Genomic DNA, 24,623 nt, shown 5'->3' on the forward strand with positions numbered 1-24,623 from the left:
TTTTACATCGCAAAGAAATATACCATATTGTGTGTACGCAGGCATTTCAATTGGACACTGTTAAACCTATGTTTAACATAACCAAAACATTTAGTCAGTATATTGTACACTCAATACGATTGAATGTTGGCGGTAATAATTATTACTTTATTGGAAAAGGTACAACAGTAACTGATCAACTTACCCTTTAGATAGTACTAGAGCTAGTAAAAGTCTTCGTGGCCGAGTGGTGAAGGTCAATTCCTAGTAAAATAGTGAATTATGATACCATTGCTGAGCACGAATATTTATAATGACGTAATTATTGATGTCAAACTGACATGATATTAAAACATATGATCTATGTCATCCTTGGTATCAAGACCATTAAACGTTGTCAATATGAAATGTTAGCAGAATAGCACCATATTCTCTTTACATTACGTAATAAAAAGTCTCATCAAGTTTTGCAAGTTGACCTTATTCAGTTCTTAAATTGATAGCTGATAATTCTGTCCAATGGTGGCTTGGCAATGTTTGGAATATCAATGTCCGATTTGCATGTTGCATACAACTGGATGGTGCGATATAGTTTTAAATTGAAATTGTAAATTGCCACAAATACTGTAAACCATCTGATATATGTTTCTTTAGAGTATGATAAAATGGTAGAACATGGAAGCTCTGTAAAGAAAATGACCAGCAAAAATAGAAATGTGAGAACAAATACAGTACGTATTTTTGAATTAGTTTAAAGCTGTGGAGAAAGCAAAGCTAGGAAAAGTGGCACGTATTGACTTGATACCATCTGTAGGCCCGGATCCAGTTGGATGAGGTGTGACCTATAGGCAACTCATCAAAGTTGTACCCACTATTTTGGCAAAGGAATAATATTTTCTTAAAGGTGGATAATCAGATTTTGGCCATGTAACGGATTTGTTCGAAACTTTAGCATCTGATCATTTACACTCATTTATGTTCACTTAACACTTAATACAAATTAGATTTTCACTGGAAGTATTTTTAAAATTCCATTTTCCTATCCTGGTTGCCCAACCAAGATAGAGTTATTTTATCATAAGTATAAATTTGATAAACATACTTTGCCTAAGGAAATGTATAAATATTAGACATATTGTAATATATTTGTAAAATATTTGCATTAAAAATTATGTATTTAGATGGAATTCATTAGAAACGCAAGTTTGAAAAATTATTATTACCTCCCTTCTGCCTATCTTGGTTGCGCAACCAAGATAGATTGGAAATAAATGAATTCAGAAGCTACACACAGCTTTTAAACTTGCATTTTGGTTCAGATTGTTCAATAGTTGATATGTCTATCAAATGCAAATGTAAAACTAGACATTGTATCGAAATAAAAAGAAATACCTAGCTTTTTATATACTTTCATATTAAAGGGGAGTAATTACAAAATTTTATAAAAATAATAAAATATGCATTTCAAATAGGAATCTAACCCTATGTAATCGGTCTTTTTGTTCCTTAAATAATTCTCTACCAGAATATACAAAAAGTAAAAAATGTCATTAAATGCTGTTTAAATGTGATTGACCACCTTTAAAAGTCAGACCCAAAAATGCACCAGAAGTCCAGTCATACCTATATTGATTCCCTAAAATGATGGGGAGTACCCCTCCCGTATCTCAAATTTGAGGCAAAACAATGCACCAGAGGCCACTATTTATAATTTTATACCTGTATTTAAAAATTTTGCAAGCCCCCCTCCCCACCATCCTTAAATGATGGTACCCTCTCTCGTACTTTAAAACTTTTACCAAAAAATGCACCAGGGGCCAACATTTCATACCTTTATATCAAAAATACTTGACCTCCTAAAGTGATGGGAGTACCTCATCCCGCACCTCAAAATTTAGACAACAAAATGCACCAGAGGCCACCATTTCATACATATATTAAAAAATGGGGAAACCCCCTGGTTTCCCTAACACCTCCCGTACCTATCCCCGCTCGGCACTGTGCACCTCGCTGGTGACAACTTCGTTCTGAACTGGTGCCTTATCCCCGCCCTCCCTCATGTCTGGAACCGGGCCTAACCAAAATAAAATTGTACGGATCCAGGGGATCCAATGTCGTAAAGGGGTATTTCGTTACAGTTACTATGAACATTGCAATTGTACAGTTGTATTCTCAATAAACGCGTTGTTAAATGGACTGACGCCAGAAGAGCAAACCACAGGCACCAGTATCGGACCTGGGACAAAAATATGTTTGTTTTCATCCTAAATGAGTTAAAAATGAAAAATATGTAGTGAAATATGAGCCCCCATCAAAATATACATATGTCTACTGAAGGCCAGAATCTCGAGAATCGAGCCTGCGAGCAATGGGTTCACTTCTCGGGCCGTTGTGAAATAAATTCTCTAGACGATTAAACAAACTACCTATCACCATTTCATGTGTACATTTAGCTACAAAATGAGACCGACCCCAAGTCTCTAGCCCTACCCATTCATGAAATATCTATCAGAAAACGAGTGCCTTTCTGCTGAAAGTTCCAGGTAGACAGAAATGTGGCACAACGAAACAGTACGAAATCACGGACTAAAAAATGTTTGTCAGCCAAGCAAGGGTCAGATTCAATAAAAAATACTAAATAGTATAAATAAATACATAAACTAGGGCCACTCACAATCCTCAGTAGCTCCTCAAACACGCGATATTGGCGTTTCAAATTTTTCGACGGTCTTTCAATTGAATGCTACGCCATTGAACAGAATTCGTAAGGTATTTTTAAACACAATTTCTGATTGGCCAATAGCGACACACCTCCGACAGAACCGCATCGTTTCGCACAAAATTACTCTGATATTATCGTATCGGTTTCAATGGCGGATAATACAATTGAAAGACCGACGGAAAAATAAAAAAGTAAATATCGCGTGTGAGTGGCCATAATTTGCATATTTAGTAATACTTGTTATTAATGTCAAATGAATTTGACCCTTGCTAGGCTGACAAACATCTTTTAGTCCGTGATTTCGTACTGTTCCGTTGTGCCACATTTCTATCTACCTGGAACTTTCAACAGATAGGCACTCGTTTTCTGATAGATATTTCATGAACGGGAAGGGCTAGAGACTTGGGGTTGGTCTCATTTTGTAGCTAAATGTACACGTGAAATATTGATAGGTAGCTTGTTTAATTGTCTAGAGAATTTATTTCACAACGGCCCGGGAAGTGAACCCATTGCTCGCAGGCTCGATTCTCGAGATTCTGGCCTTCAGTAGACATATGTATATTTTGATGGGGGCTCATATTTCACTACATATTTTTCATTTTTAACTCATTTAGGATGAAAACAAGCATATTTTTGTCCCAGGTCCGATACTGGTGCCTGTGGAGCAAACTGGTTTACACTCAGAAACGTTGTACGGCAGATAATCTATCTAGTTATCAAATATCATTGAAAAACTTAAAAGTTATGAAGAATGTAACGTTTTGCACCTGTATAGACGTTCGCAAGGCGTCAAACACTTTTGAGAGATATTCAGTTTAGTGTAAAATAGAATCCTGTCCATAAAACATGCTGTGCCATCCTCTCTCAATGGACCATAAATGCAGTAGAAATAGCCACAGAAAAATTCCTTCCTTTAGGCCATAATAAATTAATTCCTAGATTATCATCCAAATTTTGTTTAAAAAGGGGGCGTTGGGGGAATTTTATTTTTTTTTATTTTTGCACATCAAACTTGTTCATCTGTGAAAGTTTGAAGCAAATCAGCTTATAGGTTGGCAGGAGTTGGACACACACGATTTCGGGACGTACGTACGGACAGCAGCAATGCAATATGCCCCCACATATATGTGTGGGTGCATCATTAATGGATGGTGTATATCTAAAATGGCATGTGTGGGACCACTAGTAAGACTAACTTTTTTTTTCATTTCCACCCGAAGTCAACACTGAAAACTTATTTACTTTTCACTCTGCACCTAAATAACGCAAGAGCTAGTAAACTCAATTTTCCATTTCCACATAGATCAGCTCTTGCATAATGCATGTGCAGAGTAGCACCTGTAAGTTCGGAAAATGCGTTTTATGAAAATCGAGCTGAATGCAATAGAAAAACCAATAGAATCTGAGTAATTGTTAGAATAGCATACATATTTCAAAGATAGGAGGTTGTTATTTGAAAACGCTATCTTTGTAAACAGAGATTTAAGTATACATAGCGATACATAACTTTTTTTTTTGTTGTACTGTGCATTAACGAGACTCTAATAAGAAAATAATAAATTATATAAATGGCACAGGCTAGCATATTGTTAACCTTCGAAAAACAGTAACGCCCGGCCGGGTGGACCTGAAAACAAGTTTCACAACTTAGAAGTGTTCGGAATGTAGTATTCAAAATAAATCCATATTGGGTCTATGCAAACTTTACAACGTTAATTAGTTAAGGTATAATAATACAGACTGTACTGGTATTTGTATTATATAAATAACAGATTCATTTTGTCGACATGAGAAAAGCAATAACACCAGAGGTGCTAGCGCGTGTTTAACAGTCATTTTTCGAAGGCTGACAAATTCCGATAGCAACCAAGCTGGTCAGAGCTATTATTATGATTATTCCGAAAATCACACCCTGGTCTAAAAAACAGAAGTTAGCTTCAACAGTAGTTTAGTTTTTTTTTCTCCAAAACAGGCTATAAAACTTAAATAGGAAGAACTCACTATTTTAGTTGGACTCTAGGTCTTTGTTTTGAAAAAGATGTTTATCTTAGTCGCCAGATTAACCGATTAGAATGCATGTCGCTTTCTGGTTTTGAAACAACTTACAGCTAGGTCAGGGCGTTATTAAAAATTTACTCAGAGGCTGGATCAAAGATTGGAATACTTGTCTGTACGTTTTGGAAACAACTGACACCCTGTCGGGTAATAGCTGGTATTTTTCTTTTAAAATAGTTTATTAACAAGAGGACCATGATGGTCCTGAATCGCTCACCTCTTCCCACATGACCCAGTTTTGAGTATGACGTCGTTTTTTTATTATTTGACATAGTGACCTAGTTTTTGAGCTCACGTGACCCAGTTTTGAACTTGACCTAGATATTATCAAGATAAAAATTCTGACCAATTTTCATGAAAATCCATTGAAAAATATGGTCTCTAGAGAGGTCACAAGGTTTTTCTATTATTTGATCTATTGACCTAGTTTTTGAAGGTACGTGACCCTGTTTTGAACTTTATCTAGATATCATCAAGGTGAACATTCTCACTAATTTTCATGAAGATCTCATGAAAAATATGGCCTATAGAGAGGTCACAAGGTTTTTCTATTTTTATACCTACTGGCCTAGTTTTTGACCGCACGTGACTCAGTTTCGAAAGTGACCTAGATATCATCAAGGTGAACATTCAGACCAATTTTCATGAAGATCCATTGAAAAATATGGCCTCTAGAGAGGTCAAAAGATTTTAATAAGTTTAGACCTACTGACCTAGTTTTTGACCGCAGTTGACCCAGTTTCAAACTTGACTTAGATATCATCAAGATGAACATTCAGACCAACTTTCATACAGATCCCATGAAAGGTATGGCCTCTAGAGAGGTCACAAGGTTTTTTCATCATTTGACCTACTGACCTAGTTTTTTAAGGCACGTGACCCAGTTTCAAATTTGACTTAGATATCATCAAGATGAACATTCTGACCAATTTTTATGGAGATCCATTCACAAGTATGGCCTCTAGAGAGGTCACAAGGTTTTTCTATTTTTAGACCTACTGACCTAGTTTTTGACCCCACATGACCCTGTTTCAAACTTGATCTAGATATCATCAAGGTGAACATTCAGGCCAATTTTCATACAGATCCAATGAAAAATATGGCCTTTAGAGAGATCACAAGGTTTTTCTATTATTTGACCTACTGACCTAGTTTTTGATGGCACGTATTCCACTTTCGAACTTGACTTAGATATCATTAAGATAAACATTCAGACCAATTTTCATACAGATCCCATGAAAAATATGGCCTCTAGAGAGGTCACACGATTTTTCTATTATTTGACCTACTGACCTAGTTTTTAATGGCACGTAACCCAGTTTCAAACTTGACCTAGATAACATTAAGATGAACATTCTGACCAATTTTCATGAAGATCTCATGAAATATATGGCCTCTAGAGAGGTCACAAGTTTTTTCTATTTTTAGACCTACTGACCTAGTTTTTGACCGCACGTGACCCAGTTTCGAACACGACCTAGATATCATCAAGTTGATCATTCAAACAAACTTTCATACAGATCCCATTAAAAATATGGCCTTTAGAGAGGTCACAAGGTTTTTCTATTATTTGACCTACTGACCTAGTTTTTGACGGCACATGACCCAGTTTCGAACCTGAACTAGATATCATCAAGTTGAGCGTTCTGACCAATTTTCATGAAGATCTTGTGAAATATATGGCCTCTAGAGAGGTCACAAGGTTTTTCTATTTTTAGACCTACTGACCTAGTTTTTGAAGGCACGTGACCCTTGACCTAGATATCATCAAGGTGAACATTCAGACCAATTTTCATGAAGATCTTTTGAAATATATGGCCTCTAGAGAGGTGACAAGGTTTTTCTTTTTTTAGACCTACTGACCTAGTTTTTGAAGGCACGTGACCCAGTTTCAAACTTGACCTAGATATCATCAAGATGAACATCTGACCAACTTTCATAAAGATCCCATGAAAAATGTGACCTCTAGAGTGGTCACAAGCAGAAGTTTACGGACGCACGCACGGACGCACGTACGGACGACGGACGACGGACACCGCACGATCACAAAAGCTCACCTTGTCACTTTGTGACAGGTGAGCTAAAAATAAATCTCTGTTGCTCTACGGAAATTGTACATCGAGTGTTTATTTGAGGTATGATAAACATATTTACGGCCTGGAGTAAACTGAATCACCGTGACTTTACTTTTATTTACAATAATTACAAATAAAAGCACGTTCTTAGGTTAGACAGAAAATATAAGAATCGGGAATAAATGCACTAAATTCATGTCCACAACTTGGAAATATTCAGATACCATAGCTGTCTTAAACTAGATATCTTGCAATACACACAACTAGACTTTCTCGTCTTGGTCATTTTGTCGTTTTTACTCCTTGCAAAATCAGACTGAGTATTTTAGACACATATTAGCACTTGAATTATATGTTATTGTATGTGAAAATTAAGCTACGTTTCTTTGCGGATATCTACTGTTATTACATCTCCTTTAGCATATACACCGGTGCCATCCTCCAGTGCAACACATGGCCAGACCACCTCGAAAACACTATCTTTTTCCATGTCCGAAGCTTCTACATCATCTTGTGTAGAAAACTGTTTAAAACGTTCTTTGATAGTACCAGTATATGGCTGACCAATGACGTCAAATATTAGCAGCAACTTTGGATGAGATATTGTCATAAGCCAACATTTGTCAATATATATCTGCAAAAATCCTTCAAGTTGTTTCATCGCCTCATCCTTATTTTCTTCAGTAAAAAATACTTGCGTCCTCTTTGGGTCAAGAACCTTACACATGACTTCCTGAAACAAAATCATTTATATGAAGCAGTGTACAGCTTATAACTTTACTCACAAGAACTCGAAGATATGAATACATACAGTGTGACATCGGCCATTGAGCAATGGGTCTGGGAGTTGCACATTGCATATGGTATTTACATTGGAAATAAGTATGCCAAGGCCCTAGGTAACACTATTTGTTCCTCCAACATGGAATAAACTATATATTTTAATATTTGCTTTTCTGTCAAGTTAGTATCTGTTTACAAAGAAATAAATAGTCAAAATGCATCGTTTGTATGCAAATAAATCAAATGGCAGACTGGTTAGCTTTGTATAAAGCCACTTTTCTTTTATTGAATATCTGTTACCTTTATAACTGAATCTCTTGTGCCAGGTTGTTGACCACTAAGTCGTCTGATTTTGAACAGTGCAGCTTCCTAGTAATACAAAAGTTTGACATAGAGTTCAAAAGAATTACATGCACTCTAGAAGGAAAATGGCGATTTTATTTGGTATTTTATTTGAAGTTTTCTATACGATTATATTATGATAACGGCGGTCTACTGGATAAGGTGTCTACTAAAGGTCGAGAGCTCAAACTCTTTCTTGGTCACAATTGCACTTCCTAATTCGATATGTGTCCGTACAATGACACAGGCACAGTGATTTGAATTTTTTTAAGCTTTCTGAACAATGCAGTTAAGATTAATAAATAACGAACTAAAGTAAAGTAAACCATAAGAAAGTATGTTAAATGAACTTGCCTCTTTAGAAGTAGGAATTTCATCCTCCTTGTTTAGAAACAGGAACCTGCGTAACTGTTCGTCCGCTAAACGCTGGCACTCCTCGTACGCATTCTGAAATTTGATAAAAGAAGTAATAGTAATGGTTACATTGCCCAATTGCTGCAAAGATCCATGTCGAGCTTTCATTGCCAGATCGGGTTGATTTTTATGACCAGCTATAGAGTGAGAACTTCTGTTCTGTTTATATTAGAACGACTTCTCAGAAGTCTCACCTAAGATACAGTATGCCATCCTACTGGATCGCTCACCTGAGTAATATGAGCTACATGTTTCAAATGTCAAACTGATGATAAAATATGAAAAAAGTCAGTAGATCACATTCATGGTCAATGAAATTCAATTTAACGATTTGTCACATTCATGGTCAATGAAATTCAGTTTTACGATTGGTGTGCAAAACTGTGTATGTCATCAAAATTTCAAGGCTGTATCTTAAAAAACAAGAAAGTAGGTCAGTAGGTCAAGATCACAGTCAAGTGACATCATATTACTTGGGGTCATCAGGTAATTATAATTAAACATTCTTGGAAATATGATCAAATGATTTTTTTAAGTTTTTTTTCTTATATAACTCGCATAGTAAATAAGTGACCACAGGGCGGGGCCTCTTTTAATCCCAGGGGCACAATTTGAACAATTTTGGTAGAGGACTACTAGACAATGCATCATACAATATAAAAAGCATAGGTTGTATGGTTTCAGACAAGAAGATTTTTAAAGTTTTTTCCTATATAAGTCTATATAAAACTTAGGACCCCCAGGCCAGGGCCTCTTTTCACCCCAGGGGCACAATTTGAATAATTTTGGTTGGGGACCATAAGACAATGCTACAAACCAAATATCAAAGGTCTAAGTGTTGTGGTTTCAGACAAGAAGATTTTTAAACTTTTTTTCATATATAAGTCTATGTAAAACTTGGGACCCCCTGAGCGGGGCCAGATTTGACCCTAGCGGTATAATTTGAACAATTTTGGTAGAGGACCACTAGATGATGCTACATACCAAATATCAAAGCCCTAGGCCATGTGGTTTTGTACAAGAAGATTTTCAAAGTTTTCCCCATATAAGTTTATATAAATCATATGACCCCCGGGGCGAGGCCATATTTGACCCTAGGGGTATAATTTGAATAATTTTGGTAGAGGACCACTAGATGATGCTACATACCATATATCAAAGCCCTAGGCCGTGTGGTTTTGTACTAGAAGATTTTCAAAGTTTTCCCTATATAAGTCTATATAAACCATGTGACCCCGAGGGCGGGGCCATATTTGATCCTAGAGGGATAATTTGAACAATTTTGGTAGAGGACCACTAGATGATGCTACACACCAGATATCAAAGCCCTAGGCCCTGTGGTTTTGGACAAGAAGATTTTTAAAGTTTTTTCCTTTTGGTTGCCATAGCAACCAGAGTTCTGCATGGAATTCAATTCTTTGAATAATTTGAAAAGGGGCCACCCAAGGATCATTCCTGTGAAGTTTGGTGTAATTCTGCCCAGTGGTTTTCAAGAAGAAGATTTTTTTAGAAAATGTTGACGGACACATGACGGACGACGCACGACTGACGACGGACATTGAGCGGTCAAAATAGCTCACCATGAGCCTTTGGCTCAGGTGAGCTAAAAAGACTGCCACACTGTATGTTTGGCCAAGTGTTATCATTTACAGCTTCAAAATACAACATTGTTGTCAGCATCTTTCAACATCCTGATATAGAAGGGTGCTTATGCTTTTCTGGTCATAATTTATTTAGTAATATCATATCAGAAAGTATAATTCAGAAATGAGATTATTTTACTCTTGAAATGGTAAAACAGGATACTAGTATATGCTACAAAGTTTACAAAAACTTCCGACTTCTAATCAGCGTTTTATCACTGGGAGAAAAGGAGAAGGGAATGTTGTGGGTGTATGGTTTTGAAAACAAGAATAGCTTGTAAAAATGTTTTGAGGTGGCTACTTTGATGCGAATGATATTTAATTTGAGACAAAAATACCAACAAATTTTAATTCAAATAGATCTACGTGTCATGTGTATTTCCGCATTTCAAGAATGTATTTCATTTAGAACTTTTTTTATCCATTTTGACACTATTTTCATATTCAAAAAGATCGTCTCTAAAAACCAAGTGTAAACATTACCTTCATCAGACCTGTAATACTTTTTATTCTCTCTAACTCGTTTAGATCAGGTGTGTTCTCGTCAAACCATTCCGACAATTCCGTCCACTTGTTATCATAAAGCTTCTCAAAAGTTTTCGCTAATTTTGTATTAGCAAACTCATCATTGACATTCTCCAGGTCACCCTTAGTTTCCAAAATGTTGGCCATGGCGGAGGTAATCTCCTCTGATCTGTACAAATCAAGACGTAGCATGTAACAGAAATCACTCTTACTAATTAAGTTCTTATAACAATCGACAACAGTACATGCTGTTGCAAGCATAATTAAGACTATTGACAAGTGATGTATACTTACTATAAGATCAATTAAAATGTGGTATATTGACTTTGACTTTGCTATTCAGGTGTCGTACATGAATAGTCCACCTCTTAGCATCCATGGCATTGGCATTAAAATCATTCGTGAGTTCAATAAATGTCACTATGATTAATTAAAGCACGACATACGCAAAGTATGCAAACATTATATGGGTCAAGTAGGAAAGTTTATTGAAAAACCTTTTTTGGATGGCGGTATTTTCTTTACTAAGACGCTCATTTTCTGCTAGAGTCTGATTTAGCATTTTAAACATGCGATCATTCTCATCCTGAAATTAACAAACGAGTCAATTAATTATCATTCCATGGCAAACAAAAAGAGATCTTTAAGATTAAAACATTTCCAAGCACATTCTTGGAACTGGCCAATTCTTCGCTTCTGCACTAAACTCCACTTTATTACATGTAATATAGTCTCGGGAGCATATCTACATTGTATATTGCTTGGAAGAGACGCATTCGACTGGAATTTGCGGCATGAAGCTAGTATTCGACCCTAAATTGTTTCCATCTTTATGCAAATACAGAGAAAAAAATGCGTAATAAACAATTGCGACATGCTGGTTTATGACGGAATAAGTAAATCACTAACAGACGAATTACATTAATAATTTAATGAAGATTTACCTTATATTTAACACACCCTGTGCATACAGGTTCTCCTTTTGGCTCTTTCGGGTCTCTGTAACCGAAAATCATACAATATTAATCTGTGTAATATATCTGATGCTCAAAACATATAAACATGGTCAGTTTATAAATAAATATTCAACGGAAGAAATTGACAATAATTCGGGTTAAGGTTTTTCGTTTGACGTTTTAGTGACCAGGGTTAGCGCGGCGATGGCTTATCCACCCAACCAAGCATCCCTCAAAGTTATACGCTTTCTCTATCGTATAGCATTAGGAGGACTTTTTTTTAAACCCTAACCCTGCTAAATTTCTATTATGAACTTGTCCATCTTTCAATTTGGACAGTACCATTAACTGTTAAAAGGGATGCATCCCAAAAAGACAGTGACTAAATGGCGAACAGTGCTGGTAATATCAGACGGCACGGATGTGTAGGCTGTGGAGTAACAGTTGAATGAATGTAAACTCATTTACTTTTTAGAAAAATTTAAACAAAGACGTTTTACAAGGGTCAGCCAACAACTGAATGGATGTGTATTAATCAATCAAACAACTTAAAGAACAGTTGAATAGCTGTATATGTAATAAACAACAGTTGAATAGATGCTGACCGTTTCTATATTCAAAAAGAAATTAAGGAAGCTAAACAACAAGTGTGTAGCCCTGCGCATGAACATTAAAACACAAAGAAATAACTCCAAATTCTAGCGGTATTTTATTAGATCTACTTCCCGGAAAAATGCTCGTGCACATACATCTACTAGCACTTTGCCAGTTTTTCGCAACATATTCATACTTCGGAACAGAATTTAATACAAACAAGACGTGCTTAGAATTTTTGAATTTATAAATAGCATCTAGTAATGAAATCGAAAGTAAACATTATAGGAACAGTGGTTTGCTATTGGTCTTAAATTTTAATAAAATTATTTAAATTCTAACCTCCTACAGCAAGCCATGATGAATGTAGACAACGTAACCCATACACTAATTAGCAATCTTTTTGTAAATATTAAAACACGTCTTCCAATGTTGAAAATCATTTTACAGCAATAAACTGAAACTAGACAAAAAGTTAAGAAGATGGAATGTTTTAATAATATACAATGGAAAAATGACCCTATGAAATAATGTCTTGCGTGTCTTTCGTGATCAACAAATATCTACATCGTTAAACCTGCTCGACAGACCATGTTTATGAAGAGACTAGTTGCATTCATTGGCCACTAAATTTTCAGTTCCTTTTTGTATTTTTTTTTCAGAATCTTTTATTAAGAGACCATAATTATGTGTTCAAACGAAACACTTTTTTCAGCACAGACAACCTGAGGTCATGTCGCCGCCACCCTCCTCCGTTCTTACCGAGAGCGGAGGAGACGGACAGGGTCCTGACCCAAAGTGTCTGTGTTTTTGCCCTTCCTTAGGTGGACTTTTAATGCAAGCTTTGCTGTAGGTTCATATTATAACGACAACTCGTAAGAGAAATCACCTCTCCACAGCGGCCAATATATTCTGTCTAATCAGGATTTTAAAAATACAATAAAATGTTGTTGTTAGTATGTTAAGCGACCCATTCAAACGTCTTAGGGGTCCGTCTCTAAATAGATAAATTGGTGAATTGCTGGGTTACAAACGTAATCGATATAAGAATTTGCAATTTTTCTAATAACTTAACAAATAATAATACAGAAGGCTGTATATCGTTGTAACGTTTAAGAAATAAATGAGAACATCAACGTAATTATTCTTGCTTTTTTTTGTCAACATCTAACACTATCTTTAACCCACTGTATCGTCTTTCAGTGTCATATGATTATACCTTGTAAGCCAAACGTAGTGTAAACGAGCATGTTGAGAAAACAAAGAAACTGTGCTAGGCGCCCTCTTCGCTCAGTACCGAGGGCAAAAGGTCTACGGATCTTACGGTCGTGAGTTCGATCCCGATTGAGTCGTATGTTCTCTGTGACGATTTGATAGAAGGCATTGTGTATAAAATTAATCACCATCCACCTCTGAATCATGTAAGAAGAAATAAGCAGTTACTTACGGAGAACAACAGGTTAACTGCCCGCCATTACACAACTGGAATACTATTGAATAACGGCTCCCCAAACTCCCCCCCCCCGCCCCTCCCCCCCCCAAAAAAAAAAAAAAAAAAAAAAAAAAAAAAAAAAACACAGTGAGCGTTTTAACCTCTCAGAAGCAATAGCATTATGTACGCAGTCTTTTTACCTACGTTCCCTATTCAGAAGTTGCAATTTATATAAAGAACGGTCACTACATGGCGGTAGAAGTATCAAAAATGTATGAAAAATTTAATAAGAGGAATATTTTAGCAATAGACGGATAGTCGTTTAAATTCGCGTTGAATAAAAATGCGGATTATAGGAAACACGTGGATGTGAGGCTACATGGAGATGAATAAAATAATAAATATGAAGGAAATTACAAGTGGCAAAACAAAAACAGTTATAGAAATAAATTGGTGTAAAGGGTAAAGCATAAGAAAACCCCTACTTTATGACTTAATTAACCAACACATACTTACACACTTGATTCTCGTCCATCTTTGTTTATACCATGTGAACTGTCTTCGCAAGTTTCTGGAGGATTCGACTGAACTTTTGCAACATCTGAAAAACGTTCATATGTCAAATTTCAAATATTTTTTTTCATGTCAGATTACTTCATACCATTAAAACACATTTTATAAAATTTATACTGGGAAAAAATCAAACATTTCTGCATGTTTAGGAATAAAGATCCAAATTTCTTGAGTATTACTAATCTAGTTGTTAAAAAACAAAAAAAAAAAAACAACAAAAAAAACAAACAAATTGCATATCCTCATGTTGTATATCATATACCTTGGATGAATAAAGTATCTGTCTGTCTGTCTGTCTGTTACGCTCTTTATGGTATATTTGTTACAATGTATATCAAAAGAAGCATCCCATCATAGTGCCCCCCCCCCCCCACTTGATAACTGCCCGATAATATTGACTGGTATATGTTTGAGCATACAGAACATAGAAACTTTTTTCAATGGTGAATTTCAAGTATGTCCTTTAATTTGTGAACAATTTAGCAGATGTGACAGTATACATCAATTTCTTCTCTCCAGTGTGATGTTATCTTTTTTATTCAAATCTGGAACTATTTATTATCTTATGGGACAGACTTTCTTTTTTCTATGTATCTTAATTGTCATGAATGTATATTTGTGAGGCATAGAATTCTTTTTAAACTAGTTATGTTTATAATTACGTTTATTTAAGACTTCTTGATTGGAGACGTGTTTGTCGTTGAAATTTAAGAAATTCTGATATGTGTATTTTTGTATAAATGTTAAATTATTAATTGACTGTATGATTGTGTGTATGTGTGAATGTATTCAGTTGAGGCCATTATGGTAAATTAGTTGTAAAATATATGTATTTGTACACTTAGTATGTCACCTTCAGAAAATAAAGTTGTTATTATTATTATTATAAAAATATTTATTCTAATTGAACATCTTCTTGCTATTGGTTTAAATCACTATTTTATTAATCACAAAATGTTAACATACATGGGTATATAATCAAAAAAAAAGCATTCTGGAGTGTGTTGGAAGCTGAATGCTTATTTGAAAAAATCTCTCCTGAAATATTTACGTTTTGCATGTGAAATCACGGTAAACTTATAAAGTGATTGTATGATGTTAAATTGATTGCAGTTTATTCATTACATTTGTTTTGTTCTTATTATTAGGTTTTTAGTTATAACCACGTTACGTGTATGAACGCAAAAAACAAAATAGGAAATAATTATAACTTAAAGATCATAGGTTGGCAATATATTAATTGTTATAAAATGTGAGTGTCTATGTGGCATAGAAAAGAGGATATAGGAGGCGAAAAAAATAGGAAATTAGAGAAGAAATGAGTTTGAGTGGTCGCTTAGAGACTAGCTGGATTTGAACTTTGTCTGTATACCGGGTGTAAATATATATGGGTTAGTATGGCAGTGCATAGTAATTATGTTTCGAATCTCCTTGTTTTTTGTATGTACTTCCCTCTTGTATGTGCATTGAATATTGTGCTGTTGTGTGTGTTTGGAATAGAGGTGTCACATAAAGCAGTGTGTGTAAAGTAATAGTTGGTAGTGGTCTGATATTTTAAGCGTTCAGTGCGTTCATGATATATTTTGGACAAGAAAGAAATAATGATAGTTGGCTTCGCTTCAACCGCATGAGCATAGAGGACTGTTGACAATATTTTTGGAAGAGGTGTTCGTTAAGAGGGGCTACAATGCGTCGAAAGCCTACAGTTGCGTATTTGATTTTTGCGATTCCTATATAGTAATGACAAGGAGGTTTGTGTATTTCAGCAATAGTCTTCTTTGAGGTTGACAAAGTTGGACAGTTCGAATGTCTGTTGGTAATTGGTTTCCAATCAGTTATAGTTGATGGAAGGAAAGAGTTAGCAAAAAGGTGGGTATTCATTGAAAGTTTCTGGTATTGCTTGCATTTCTAGATTGTTGCAGAGGCCTGTCCATCCGTGTGAGGAACAAGTGTGTTAGAGAGATACTCAGGAGATAGAAGATTATACATTTATAGATTAGAATGAGTTGTGTTTTTGTTCTTCTGGTTTTTCAAGAAAAGCTCGAATCCAGTGTCTGTGTAGAGATTTTCATGAGGACTAGCTTTGTTGCGCCGGTGATAATTCGACAGGCTTCTAACTGAATTTCTCAGTTCTGTCTCTGGTTGTTTGAGTTATATGCTCCACACAACGTCCGAATACTCCCAGAAGTGGCCTTATGATGATAGATAAATAGTTTAGTGCCTTTCTATCTAAAACGAATTTAGGGATTCATGACGTTTATTCGTTCAATGGCCTCTCTTTGGATGTGTTCTTGATGTTCGTGCCAGCTTCCATCGTGCGAAAATGTAACTCCAAGATGCTTATGGGAATCAACTTCGTTTATTTGGAAACCATTTTCATAGAGAGGGGAGGATGGATAGGTTTGTTATGTTTGCGTGATATAAGAAGAGTCTCTGTTTTTCTTGGATTTGAAATCGACCAACCAATCATCCGCCAAGTTGGTGATTTTCAGAAGATCATAATAAGAATATCCGCAGCTTGCAGTTGGGTTTAAAACAATGATGTATAGGCTTGTGTCGTCTGCAAACAGTTTGATAGTAGGAGTTAATGCTGGACAATGTCGTTGATGAAAACGATGAAGAGAAGAGGACCAAGAATAAACTTGAGGGACACCAGCAGAAATAGCAACTGTGTCGGAAGAGCACCAGGAAGGGACCCACTTTCTGACTTCTATTGTAGATAGTCTCGGAACCCATTCCAGGAGACTTCCAAGAAATTCTGTAGACTCGAGCTTATGAGAGAAGACCTCTATGCCAAACACGGTCAAAAGCTTTGGAGATATCGCAAACAGACTGCCACGGGACTTCTTTCCCTTCGTCTAGAGCTGACAAGAATGTATTTGTATTTGGATACTAATTGTTTGTTGTTGAATCATTAGGTACCAATCCAGACGGAAGAGAAGAATTGTGGTATTCTGTAAGAGAAATTGAATACCCGCTTATGATAATTTTTTCATAGTGCCGTGCTAATTGTGCTAAAGTAAGATATTGGTCTGTAATTTGAAACTATTGAGGGTCAGTTCTTTTTGAAACAGCGATGACATGTGCTAGTTTCCATTGTGAGACTCTGCCGTTGCTTAGTGATTTGTTGAAAAGTTTGCAAAGTGGTTGTGGACAGTTGGTGCGATAGTTCCTTAGAATTCTATTATTTACATTGTTCCGGTCAGAAGCATTTCCAATTGGATAATGATTATAATGTAGTAGCTATTATCTTCTGTTATTGTGATTGATCTGAGTTGCGGATGATTTGATATGTTATGTATAAGTGGCAGTTGCTTTGTTAGTGTCATTTAAGATAGTTTGTGATTGGAAGAAGTTTTTTAATATATTAGGCCTTTTCTTGAGTCAGAGGTGATAGCTTCCATTGTGGTTAGAGTTTGTACGTTTGTATTTGGCGTTTGTTGGTGCAATGAATTTTTTTTTAAGATTTTCCCAAAAGTTGATGTTTTATAGGTTTTCATTTTTTAGTTGATCTGACAGGTTTTTGTGAGAGCTGTGAATTTTGCGGTTTCTGAGTAGCTGGGTTTTGTTTTATTTCGTAGTTGTTGTATTGTGCCAATGTTGTTCATTTTGCGTTTGTTTTGCTTTGTCATATGCCCGTTTTCTTTTTCTGATGTATTTGCGTTTGTCGTTGTGCATCATGGCGGATTGTTTGTTTATTGTGGCTATTTTGTTAGGTATATGCTTGTTTTGAAATAAATAGTATGTGTGCAGTCAGATTGTGTCATGTGCATTAATGTCATGGTGTTCAAAGGAAGTCCCAGTCAGTAGATGCAGCCTTTGTCTCAGATGTCATAGTCAGCCGGGTCAAAATTTCCCATACCATTCGTTATAAGACCCGAGATTTAGGTTTAGAAGCAGCTCTAGACAACAGAAATAGGACAGTGAAATCTAACATGTGGATCAAGGAAAGGGATCACCAACTCTGATGTGTAAAGACACTACACGGAAGAAAGAGACAAGAAAAAGACAAAGAGAGAGTTAGAAGATTCAGTGTAATGAGTAGGTCAGAAATCCTTGTAGTCATATTATTATTGTGCCGCGATGTCGTGATTTTTTTTTGTGTTGGAGTTTTTCTTCATGTCTAGATTGAAGTCCCCGGCGCTGACAATATTGTTTATGTTTGTGTCAAAGGCAAGTCGATTGCGTTTTCTATACTAGTACAAGAAAGAGGAGAGAATTTGGGGACGCATAGAACGTTCCATAAAGAACTTTTTATTATTAATTCGGAATTTCTACCAAATGCACTCAACTCCGTCGGGTCAAGATCCATGTGCTTCTCTCAGCGGAAATATAGTTTTTCACGTAGACAAGAAACACCGCCATGGTTATCTCTGGTTGTCTTTCTAAACGGAGGGCATAGTTGTGTTTTAAAGTCAAATGATTCGGATTGGTGTTGGTGGACCGAGCCAGGTTTCGTGAAAGAAAATGACGACACATGATTGAGTTCACCTTGTAAGGTGTCTGTTTGTTAGTGAAGCTTGAAACATTATAGTGTTACAAAAGATAGAGATTGACTGAAGTTTTCCATGATATCAGAAACCGAAGAGGCATTTGATGTCGCGTTGTGGAAATCAGGACCAGGATTTTCGTGAATATCTCCGGCTTAGCCAGATGCGGAAATGCATCCAGGTTATAGTTAAGACCGTTGCCAGGCCCTTTGTTTTCATTTGACAGATAGCAAAAAGTCCAATCCTCACCGTACGTATAAATATCAGCTGACTAGGTTATTCCAGGATGAAAAAGTAATTGGGCGAGGATACCAGAACCAGAGCCTAAAGTGACCAACTACTGAGATAGAGTAGAAAAAGTAAAAGAGAGGATAGTAGTTGAGGTAGAGGATTGAGGTATGTGCGAACTCTTAATGTGTTTGGTATGTTTGTTTGGGTCATAACACCCGACCAGAACTAAGATTTATATTTCAAGTGTAATAAAAAAAAAAATTTTCATACAGTTGTGTAAATCATGTTTTTCTTATGGCGATTTTTTTTTTGTTCCCATGAACCTATGTTACTTAATATGACAGTTCATTTTAGTTGAAAGTCGGGTTGATTGAGTATGTATATTTATTGACAATAAAGTGACAGGTCAGTTGAGGTAAAGCGATGATTGGTCAATAAAAGCGGGTATCACAATAGATAGGTGGTTATTTCATTGATTGTAACGCTTTGGATTAATTAAGTGAATTTTTACACATAATTGTGAATGAGTATTTCGATGGGATGATTTACTATTTCATTTACTATGCGTTCACGTGTTTTAGTAAAAGTGTATTTTAAAAATACTGTTCTTGACAGTTAATTCATAAATGGAGCTACTTAATTTGGAACATGGGAATTTATGTTTTTAATTCGAACGTCGCATCAATGTGGACTTAAATAGCCAAGTTTTCGTGTTAGTGTTGTTCGAAATTATAGACGTACAGTGTTTTGGTTACTATTGACAACTTGACCAGTGATGCAATCGTTATGTATATTTCATTTTGTTTACAAGTGGGATTTACTTTTGCGAATTTCTATGCCTAAAAGAGTAACTTGGAGAAGGAGAATTCTTGAAGATGTACAATGGATAAGCTTAAAAGTAAGTGTATAGAATTTTCATATTTTGTCCGTTTATTTTGAGAAGAATATAGGTAGGTGATGTGTAGTATCTAAATATATGGATTATACTATTCTGTCAGATGCGCAGTTGAGAAGACCGCACGGTCTTAAGACCACACGGTCTTGATTTTAGAGATTTTACTAAACTTTTTCAACAATTAAAATTGGTGGTGAAATCTATAGGCAGCTTAAAGGCGGTATTTTCTTTACAATCAAGTTGCTGTAGGGATGGAGTTTGATTTCTACTCATACAAGAAATGCATGCATTTTAAACATTGGTATTGTTCTTGAGAAAATTTGTTATAAATAATTACGTACTTCAATGTAATAAGCAGCGACAAATTTAGATTTACTAAATTGAAGCATAGCACTGTTACTATTGTCCTAAGACTGATACCGGGTATATGGCTACTGTATGTTTGTAGTACTTTAAATCAATTTGAGAAAGTTGTTTATAAATGTGTGGTAGTATATATAAGAAGCAGAGCAGTTATAAATAAGCTGTTACATAGTTCCCATGCTGACTTATTTCTTTTAACGTTACTTGTACACAAAACACTTATACACATACAAACTGTAGCAAATTACAAGAATTCTAAAATTTACATAAAAATGCATATTTTCACAATTGTTTTGATTGGATTCTGGTACATTTTTATCCAAATATATTCGTAATCCTGTTTCTTATAACTCTGAAAGCATAAAGGTTGCTTTAGCTTGTGGTGAAAAAACTTTTTCAAATTTGGCTGGTATACAAATGTATTTTTCAATGGAAAAATTGATAAAATGTGACAACAGGTGCATGAAACAGAACAGGATGGATTTTGACCCATGGTAGGTTTGGATGTTGATCTAAATTTGATACTATAGGAATTTAATTTGAAGCTTGTTTCTTATTTATCCCAGTGGGCAGGTATTTCAAACAAAATATATTTTAAGTTTAGTGTAGGTATTACTGCCAAATTATTTAATTAGGACTATGCTCTGTGTGAAATTTAAGTATCTATGCATGTAGATCAATTACGCAAAATTGCCATCATACAGACAGCTAGGAACATGTAGGTAAATTACAACATTACATACACTGCAGTAATACTTATACAAAACAGAGTAACATTGCAGTGTAGATCATTGCATGTTACATCAATACCAGTTGGAAACATGTAGGTCAATACGTAGTAATACACTGCAGTAAATAACAGGTACAAAACAGAGTACATTGCCTTGTGTAGATCAATTACAATTGGATCAGTACAGATAGGAGCATGCTAAGGTCAATTACAAAATAACATTTACATCTGCACTATAACAGATGCCCTAAACAGAGTAGCACTACAGTGTAGCTCAATTACAAATTACATCAATACACATGGTAGCATGTAGGTCATTGCAAAATACATAAAACAGTAGTAATAGCATTGGAGTGTAGATCAATTACAAAATACATCACTACATTAGGAACTGTGGCATTTACTAAATTATTATACATACAGTAATGACAGATACAAACAGAGTAGCAATGTAGTGTGGATCAATTACATATTGCTTCACTACAAATAGGAAAGTGTAGGTCTGTTACAAATTACATGCACTGCAGTAATAGCTGTGTTAGTGTGATCAATTACAGAATACATCACTACAAATAGGGAACATGTAGGTCAATTACAAATTACATGTACTGCAGTAATAGCAGTGCTTAGTGTTAGATCAATATACAAATCATCACTGCTGATTGGAACCATGTTGGTCAATTACAAATTAATGCCTTCAGTAATAGCAGGTGTAGTGTAGACAAAAATACATGACTACAGATAGGAGCCATATAGGTTAATTATAAAATACATTACATGCAGTATAAATAAGATTCAAACATATGGGTCCCCCCCATTTAGAATTTTCACTTTTGTTTGTTATGTGTGGGGTCAGTTACATTAATATATGTTTTAAACATAATGACTGAGAATACATGTTGTTTAAAATACCTGTAATTGCATCTTTTAATTCATTTTCATTAAATTGTATATTCATTTAATTTATTAACTCACATAATACACATACATATATAACATATGGACAGACTCAGGTACATGTCAGTATCTAATATACACTGAAATTTAAATGTCATATTAATAATACTGTATAGAAGTATATTTGAGTGATATTAGTGTCTGACCAAGCCAGTTAAGTAGCTTGAACTATCATCATCATCTATATCCATTTTATACTTGCATCATTATCATCATCATCCCCATCATCCTCATCCATCATCATCAACATTATTCATCACCATTATCAGTGTTTCAGATGTTTATGGACACATGTGCCACATGTGTACATGCTTGTAAATTATTGTATTGTCAGAGAGAGTGTTGAGTGTTAAGTCATATTGCTCATGTTATTCAACAAAATTATAAACTTTTCTAGAGACTGTCAGACTGACAGTTTTCTCAATTTTTTTTTAATATATAATTATTTTCCCTATATGTGGTTATTAGGAACATTTGATCACTTTGCCATGATTACAGTTGGCCAATATGAATATGAGTTGTTTGAATCACTCCTTTTGTAACTGTCTCAGATTATTATAGTTTATGGGAGACTTTATACTTTTTAGTTTGATAGAACAGTTTATTCTGATTGTTTCATCTGACTGGGTGAGGATATAAATATTTCACTGAATATCCAAGTACTTTTTGACATCTGTTTCATCTTTATTTCATGCAGCCTTGCTTGATAGGCTATTTCTCTCCTTTTCTTTGTCACATCCTCTGTTAGATATATATTTTCTTTCTTATCTTTCAGAACTTTTCTGCCTTTATTAAATTCTGTTCTGGCTCTATAACTTGTGAACTTTTACAATTGAGTCTCTATCATGTCCTTCTTATTCTGAACCTAATCTGAGAAATTGTCAATATCATGATGTTTATATTTGCCCCACACTTTTTGCTACTCTCGAACTATATCAGCTGGCTTTTCATCTTTCTTTTTTTCAATATTCCTTTTCTAACACTATTTTTTTTCTATATACTGCTCAGATTCATCCTGTCTTTGTTCTAACTTGTATTTTTACTTTTCAATTTCTAAATTTCTCCTTAAGTTCAGATAATTTCTGAAGTTATTCTTTTCAGTTGCTTCTTCAACTTTTGCAGCAAACAAGCAGGTTGTGTTTTTTTTTTTTCTGCTCTTTATTTCTTCTTCACAGCTGTCTATACCTATAGCGCTAGCTTCACAAGCTCATGATCTGGGATGCTGGCTGAGACAACACCTGTGGAGCCAGGGGTGGCATAAGGCCATTGTGATCCAAAACATTGATGCATGTGAAAGAGTGGCATATTGGGCTGAATGTGGAGAAATTTCATTACCATTGTTGTTCCATGTAGAGACATTGGATCACATTGGATCAGTCATATTAGTCATATCAGTCATAGGATCAGGCTCACTTGTTTCAGCTTTATCAGCAATTTGTTCTACTGCTGCCATTTTGTGACTATCTGTATTTTTTTCTTTATTGACTACTTTAATCTCTTCAGGATCTTTACCCTTGTTATTCTTTAATTGTTTATGTTTCTTGCTATTAAACGTGTCACCATCACTTACATTGAGCTCTTAGCAACAACAACAACAACAACATTACATTTATTAAACTCAAATCACAAAGTGACACAAGAGTATACAGTAAGACATTACATGTATCTGAAAAATGCGACATGGTGTATAAAAAAAGAGAAAATTTACGTTGACTTGAAATATAATATACAATAGAGAGAGAGAAAAAAAAGAAAATGCAAAAGTATTAAAGAGCGGATTTCAAGGAAAGGAGGGGGAATGTGTACTTTGACTTTTTTTTAGCGAAAACCAATACTTTCCTTTTAGAGGCGCATATTCAGGTGTTATTAACTTTATAAACAATATCTATTTGGGTCGTTCCATGAGAATACATGTATTAGTGACATGGTATAATGACTACATACTAAATAGTTTAAAATAGCGGACAATTTTTGTTCTTGTTATGTTCATACAGAAACTAGTACATTGTAATTCAGTTACCTAACGTAAATAAAAGTTTAGTATATTTTACACAAATAAATGTTATCTGTGTTCACACCCTATAAACGACTGTATTCTCCCTCTTCCTGTTGCGACCGATCAAAACAATAAACTGGCCGCTAAAAGTTGAAAAACACCATTTTAATGCGACTGGTTTGTTGGTACGTATATTTATAATTTATTGGAAGTTGAACATACAGTATGATTTGTTTCTTTATATAATATGTTAATCTGATTACAGGTAAAACTCATGATAGCAAAAAACTCGATTGATCTCTGATTTTGTCCAGAAATTATACATTGTCGGCGTCGAAAGTGCATGTATTCTTGCTTGAAGAATGATCTACATGTAAATCCCACTGTTTCATCGATAAAGAAACTAGTTTGGTAAAACAAAATAAAATCATTGCTCAAATTTGTTTATAACCGTCAATGAAAGAAGATTCGATGTGATGTCCTAACTGTATGCATATTTGCTTGCAGTACTGTACAAATGTTTGCGACTTTCGTAAAAAAGACTGTATGCCTGTTAGCAACTGACTTATTTATAAAATATCGGATTTTCCCTTGCTCCTGTAGTATTTCTTCATAATTAGAACCCGCAAACGAAGTTTGAATGAGGGTAGAATATAGGAGTCACCATGCGGTCTGTCTGTTCGGTCTGTTTGTATGTGTGCCCTCATAAATTTGTTAATGCAATTACTTGAATTCTATTACACCTACCTCTCTCAAACTTCACACACAAGCATCGGCAATATGTTGTAAATGCCGGTCCTAATCTTTTCCTTTTCTCTTTAAAGTCAATGTGACACTTAAAGGTAAAACAGGGTCAATTCATTTTTCG

General features: G+C 35.1%; 1 protein-coding gene across 4 annotated transcripts in view; it reads right to left on the reverse strand.

The window, feature by feature from the left end:
- Nucleotides 1-6,933: 6,933 nt before the first annotated feature.
- The window catches only part of LOC123529932 (uncharacterized), a 30,445-nt gene continuing 12,755 nt past the window's right edge, over nt 6,934-24,623 (reverse strand). For 2 of the 4 annotated variants that reach the window (XM_045310529.2, XM_045310530.2), the window contains exons 2-9: nt 14,037-14,121; nt 12,431-12,551; nt 11,483-11,537; nt 11,036-11,124; nt 10,497-10,707; nt 8,311-8,403; nt 7,915-7,983; nt 6,934-7,564 (exon numbers count right to left, since the gene is read on the reverse strand). In XM_045310529.2, the coding sequence (XP_045166464.2) occupies nt 7,208-7,564; nt 7,915-7,983; nt 8,311-8,403; nt 10,497-10,707; nt 11,036-11,124; nt 11,483-11,537; nt 12,431-12,551; nt 14,037-14,055 (1,014 nt within the window). In that variant the 5' untranslated portion in view covers nt 14,056-14,121 and the 3' untranslated portion in view covers nt 6,934-7,207. The remainder of the gene's footprint in view (nt 7,565-7,914; nt 7,984-8,310; nt 8,404-10,496; nt 10,708-11,035; nt 11,125-11,482; nt 11,538-12,430; nt 12,552-14,036; nt 14,122-24,623) is intronic. The other 2 variants (XM_045310531.2, XM_045310533.2) reach the window with 2 other exon arrangements.

This window comes from Mercenaria mercenaria, chromosome 13 (genome assembly GCF_021730395.1).
Source record: "Mercenaria mercenaria strain notata chromosome 13, MADL_Memer_1, whole genome shotgun sequence".
NCBI lineage: Eukaryota > Metazoa > Mollusca > Bivalvia > Venerida > Veneridae > Mercenaria > Mercenaria mercenaria.